The sequence below is a fragment of the Drosophila miranda genome, chromosome XR, assembly GCF_003369915.1.
Source record: "Drosophila miranda strain MSH22 chromosome XR, D.miranda_PacBio2.1, whole genome shotgun sequence".
In the NCBI taxonomy this organism is placed as follows: domain Eukaryota; kingdom Metazoa; phylum Arthropoda; class Insecta; order Diptera; family Drosophilidae; genus Drosophila; species Drosophila miranda.
Window position 1 is genome coordinate 2989438 of NC_046674.1, and position 5380 is coordinate 2994817.

The 5380-nt window shown below is 48.5% G+C and overlaps 1 protein-coding gene across 1 annotated transcript; it reads right to left on the reverse strand.

Annotated features, from left to right (window-relative positions):
* Window positions 1-3047: 3047 nt before the first annotated feature.
* On the reverse strand, window positions 3048-4163 carry LOC108165451 (ubiquitin-conjugating enzyme E2 D4-like). The gene is made up of 2 exons (XM_017301488.2): window positions 3937-4163; window positions 3048-3879 (listed from the first exon to the last, which is right to left on the reverse strand). Exon 2 carries the CDS (start codon window positions 3868-3870, stop codon window positions 3094-3096), a length of 777 nt encoding a protein of 258 aa, XP_017156977.2. The 5' UTR covers window positions 3871-3879; window positions 3937-4163; the 3' UTR covers window positions 3048-3093.
* Window positions 4164-5380: the final 1217 nt, after the last annotated feature.

Consider the following 5380-nt stretch of genomic DNA (forward strand, 5'->3'; position numbering starts at 1 on the left):
GCAGGGGCAGGGGCAGGCTGAAAGCCAAGTCGTCAGTCGTCGTGTCAGCAACAAATTGGCGAAGGGACCAGGGACCATGCAACAACGGGGCAGCAACGATGACAACTCTCGTTGCAGCTGCAGGCCGCAGCAAAACCACACTTAAGCACCGAAAAAAAAGGAGAAGAAAAAAAAGAAAAACTATATGGAACTGTATTTCTTATAGAGATGCAATATCTTGAATGCAGAAAGCTGTGAAAGCCGGCCTTGAGACTAGATCGTACCCTATTCTTCGAATAGAGGGGAACCAGAAGTTAATGACGAGGTCCTTGCTGGGAATTTTCCTGTGCTTGGATGGTCTCAGGATCCCACCGTCCGTCGAGCCAAGTAGGAGGAGTAGGAGCCTTCGATGGAGCGGCCAGAAGAACATCCCTCCTCATCTGAATAGATCTAAAAAACAACAAAGCTTACAAGACATTCCATGGCTCTCCTTTCGGTAAATATTCGCTTCTTGATTTCGCAATTGTTGCTTCCTTACGGATGCCTGCCTTCGAGGACGAAGCAACCCCATCTGGGAGATGGAGGGTGGGGAAGGGGGTACTCCCTGGCTCCAATACGTTGGCGAGTGGGACATTCCACTCTCCATGGACCATTCTGTGGCCAGTTGATGGACTCTTGAACCTCGTGGAATGCGAGGACTCGCCACCTCCTCTATCCTTTCTTCTGCTGCACACATCATGCCCGCGAATACCACGCATAATCAGGCAGGAGAAAAGCCATAATTGTTTCTGCGGATTGTTTCCACGGGGTTCTCAAGCCCCAGTTGTCTAGTGTTTTAATGTCAACCAGCAGATTTGCTCTCTCTCTCTCTGCTCTTCTCTCTCTCTCTCTCTCGAATGAATGCCAAATGCGAGTGCGCCCCATACTTTCTTTCCTCGCATCGGGAGGAGGAGAGTCTTAGAGGCTTAGAGGCTGAGGGGCTGAGGGGCTGCCCAGCCTCTGGCAGAACAGTCATCAGATGTCTCCGAGTCTCAGCTTTGTCTCAACTCCAGCTTAGGGGACCCGCGGGAGAAATGTTATTCAAATGGCTTTCAAATGCCAGAGAAGTTTGCGGTTTTTCGTTTCGTTTCTTTTTTTGTTGTGTGTTTGCCAGCGATTGACAAATCAATTTGGCGATGGCTTTTGGGGGGATTTTGCATTTGAAGTTTCGAGGCAGCAACACCTGCTGCCGCTGCCGCTGCCGCTGCTGCTGCTGGTGGCTGGCATTTCTTATTCTTATTTTTTCTTTTTTTTCGGCCAGAAGACACCTTCTTCTTAGCCAGAGGCTGGGTCTGGGTCTGGGGCTGGGGCTGGGGCTGCGGGGGGTGGGGGCAGGGGGCACGTCGATCAAAGCCATTCGAACACTTGGCAAATATATGCGCATTGCTAAGCAGCTGCTGGAGAAAGGGGAGCAGCATGAGAGCTGTGGATGAGGCAGAAGATGCGGCTGCAGCTAAAGATGAGGATGAGGATGTGGCTGGTGGCAGGGGGCTGGTGGCAGGGGGCTGGTGGCAGGGCGATGGAGCGATGGAGGTTTTGCTGCAAGGTAAATCGACGACAAGCTGGCGGCAGCACTGCGTCTGCGTCTGCGTCTGCATAAATGCATGAGGATGAGAGGATGAGAGGATGAGAGGATGAGGGGGTGAGGGGGGTGAGCGGGTGAGAGGTGGATGCCTCCATTCCGGCCGCATCTGCATTTTGTTGGCGGCTTAACTGCTGTGGCGCTGCCAATGGGCTTTTGGCCAAGTCATTGCCGCTCTTCCCGCTTGTTGCCGCTTGTGTGTGTGTGTGTGTGTGTGTGTGCCATTGTTGCTGTTGTCCAAACACAACTGAAGTGCTAAAAACATTCCAATGTCAGGTATTAGCAATTTAAGTTAAACCTCCCTCCCTCCCTCCCACCATCCATCCTTGTGGCTCTCCCTCTGCCACCAGTCGAATGTTCTGCTCTGTGGCATTGGCGGCTTCTCTCTCTTTCTCTTGTGATGAATCCACACACAAAGTGCGATCACCTCCCCGTCAAAGCAGAAAGAACATTTCCCATTTGATTGCAACAATGTGAATGCCTGACACCCGTGCCTGCGCCCGTGCCTGCCCCCTGGCTGCTGTCAATGCCACAAATTAGACACTTGGCCAATTTACAGCTCATAAATCATATTCGCCAGGGCGGCAAAAGGTTCTCTTATCACTTGAGGGGGGAGGGGGGTGTCTCCCCTGATGGACAGGCATTCGCATTTCCATTTACTCGTATCTTTGGCTTCTTGAAACTCAACAAAAACATTGTTGGAGCTTAGCTAATTTAGTTCTCGTACAGCACTACTACGATATATATCGCCTCGCGTAACGATAAACACCGAATGAATCATTATTCACAATTCAAATGAAAGAAGCATCAATGGAACGAGGTTTCCTTACAAAAAAAAACAATTCGAAATGATCCCAGAACAGCATTACAGCCTTTAAGATGAGTTTAAGACTGGGGAAAGGAGGAATACGATAAATTTCGAGACCTTTGAGCAGTCAGAAAGGCTTCGAAAGTATTCAAAACCTAAGCAACGATTCGGTAGTGAGAAAGGACTTCCATCCACATACTATATGAGGGTACGAGCCAATGTTTCAGGGAAGTATTCGAACTATAAGAAGGTATTCGGATCGTACGAAGGGATATTGAGCTATGGACAAGTATATGGCATCTTGTTTCTAGTAATTCCTCCAAGTTCCACAGAACTCATTCATCACTTTCCCTTTCCCCAACCCCCTACCCACCCCTTTCCCAAGGAAATATAAATATTTCTTACGGCGACCATCTCTCGGCGGAGAGGCCACAAACGAACAAAAAAAAGAGACTCAAATCTAAGGCTGAGGCCTGAGGCCTTAAAGACACGTGGTGCCACGTGAGGCGCCGCGGCGTCTGCGCGGAGTGCTTCAGGAGTCTTGAAATATCGCGCAGCGGAGGTGGACAACACTCTCGACGTCTCGGAAGCGAGCAGAGCGCATTCTGGTCTAAAATAGTAAATCAAACACTTTGCAGGTCTTGTGCGATGTGTGACGCCAACAATGCACAGCAATTCATTTGTATTATGTTCTCATGCTCGTATGTTTGATATGGGGTAGGGGTGTGGGGTGTGGTAGGTGTTGGTTAGTGCCAGCCATCCGTTTTGAAAATGTGGTCCATCTATTGTGGAGGTGTTTGTGGGGAGTGGGGGCGACAGGCTTGGCGAAGCGATCGGTCCACTCGCGTGCCAAGCGGTCGTACTGCTCGCGGTCTTTCTTGTACATTACGGCCGCGGCGGAATTCAGGGGGCTGTCGCAATTGGGGTCCGACAGCAGCGATTGGATGGAGAGCAGAATCTTCTCCACGGTCAGGGACGGCGACCAGGCTGAGCTCAGAATGTCCACACAGATATTGCCATTGTCTATGTTGCAGTGATACACCTTAGTGCGGAATGTAAGCATCGGTGGTTTGAACGGGTAGCTGAGCGGAAATCTTATTTCCAGCGAAAAGTGCCCGCCCTCATAGGGTGTGTTCGAGGGGCCTAGAATAACGGCGCTCCAGGTGTAGATAGAGCCGTCCACCAACTCCACTGTGCACCCCTCCGTCGGCTTGCTCAACATTTTGGCTAACTCCTTGCGGATGCGGCAGCGGCCTATATCATTCTCGAATCCATTTTCTTGAGTCGCATCTCTTGGGCCAGCGTTTGCAGGCTCCGCCGCGTCGTTGCGGTTTGGGTTCACGGCATCGCGCACAGCTCTGTAGGTGCCCTGGGTGGCAGCGGGCGCTCGGGCGGCAACGGGCGCTCCGGTGGCAGCATCGATTCTCAATCTTCTCAAAAGTACTCGGGGCACCCTCGGCATGACGGCAAACTGTTGAGAAACACTTTTCAGATGGTGAAAACAATTATTGCTTACGAACGCTCTTACATCTAACAAACTAGCACTTAAAATGAAAATGAGAGTCACAGCATATGACAGCCGTGTGACAGAGCTTCCTTTGACTCGCTTCCAACACTTCACACACCGCTCAGCTGTGTGCAAAAACAGTGGCAGCCCTATTGGAAAAGCGGGCTGTGAGAGCGAGAGAGAAAGCCTCAGTTCTTGGACTGAAAGCCGGGAAGTTCGTCTGGAATGCTTCGTGAATGCCCTGCAGTACCAGCAGTGAGCGATGACGAATGTCATCTACAATGTTATCTAGGCGTTGACGCCAGCCAAATCGAACCCTTCGTTTTTTCTTTTGTTTCTTTCCTTTCCGCGCGTGCCGAACGTAATTCGGTTCTGCCGACCGTGCGCAGTAGCAGAGAACTTCGTTTTATCTTTTCGTCTTCTTTGCGCCTGCGTCGACAGAGCTCTTTTTCTTTCTTCGCTTTGCATTTGCTATTTGCAATCGTCAAATTGTGCGCAAACGAAGCGAAAGTGCTGTGAATTTTATTATTATCAGGTAAGTGCAGTGTTTAAATAATTAATAATATGTGTGCGCGTGTGCGTGGTAAAGAAAATCTCAATTGTATAAAAAGTCAAATATGTGAAAAAACTGTGTTCAAATTATGTATATTAATGTTTCGCTGCATTCACATTATACTTTATTCTTCTCGTATGCTCGGGAATAAAAGAAGAATAAAGAAATAGAATGTAAGTCCGTATTAGCGAATTAAATTGTTATAATTTGCGGAGGGCACGAAATTGCAATTTTTGAGCAGTCCAGCAGCAAAACAAACAACAAAAGAAAAGCAACAAAAAGTAACCCCTTTTTGTGCGGCTTGGCTCGAGCAGGTACATTTTTTTGCGCGTGTTTATACCCGATACTCAAAATGAGTATTGGGGTATATTAGATTTGTGGTAAAAGTGGATGTGTGTAACGTCCAAAAGGAATCGTTTTTTCTCGCCCTGTCTCTCTCTAACACACACGTAGCATAGCCGGCTTTGCTTAGAGAAAAACATTAGCGCCTAGATCTCAGAGACTATAAAAGCTAGAGCAACCAAATTTGGTATCCACACTCCTAATATATCGGACCGAGACGAGTTTGTTTCAAAATTTCGCCACACCCCCTTCCGCCCCCGCAAAGGATGAAAATCTGGGGATATTCACAAATCTCAGAGACTATTAAGGCTAGAGTAACCAAATTTGGTATCCGCACTCCTGTTAGATCTCACTATAAAACGTATATCTAAAAATTTCGCCCCACCCCCTTCCGCCCCCACAAAGGAAGAAAATCTGTTGCATCCACAATATTGAGGATACGAGAAAACTAAAAAAGCAGAATCATAGATAATGATCATATCTATCAGATTGCTGAATCTGGATCAGATCATTTTTATAGCCAAAAGGAACAAATCAATTTGCACTGGCTACGCAGCGCCCGACGTCACG

Coding starts and splice junctions, on each gene's coding strand:
- LOC108165451 (XM_017301488.2), bottom strand. CDS start 3,870: ATGCCGAGGGTGCCCCGAGTACTTTTGAGAAGATTGAGAATCGATGCT.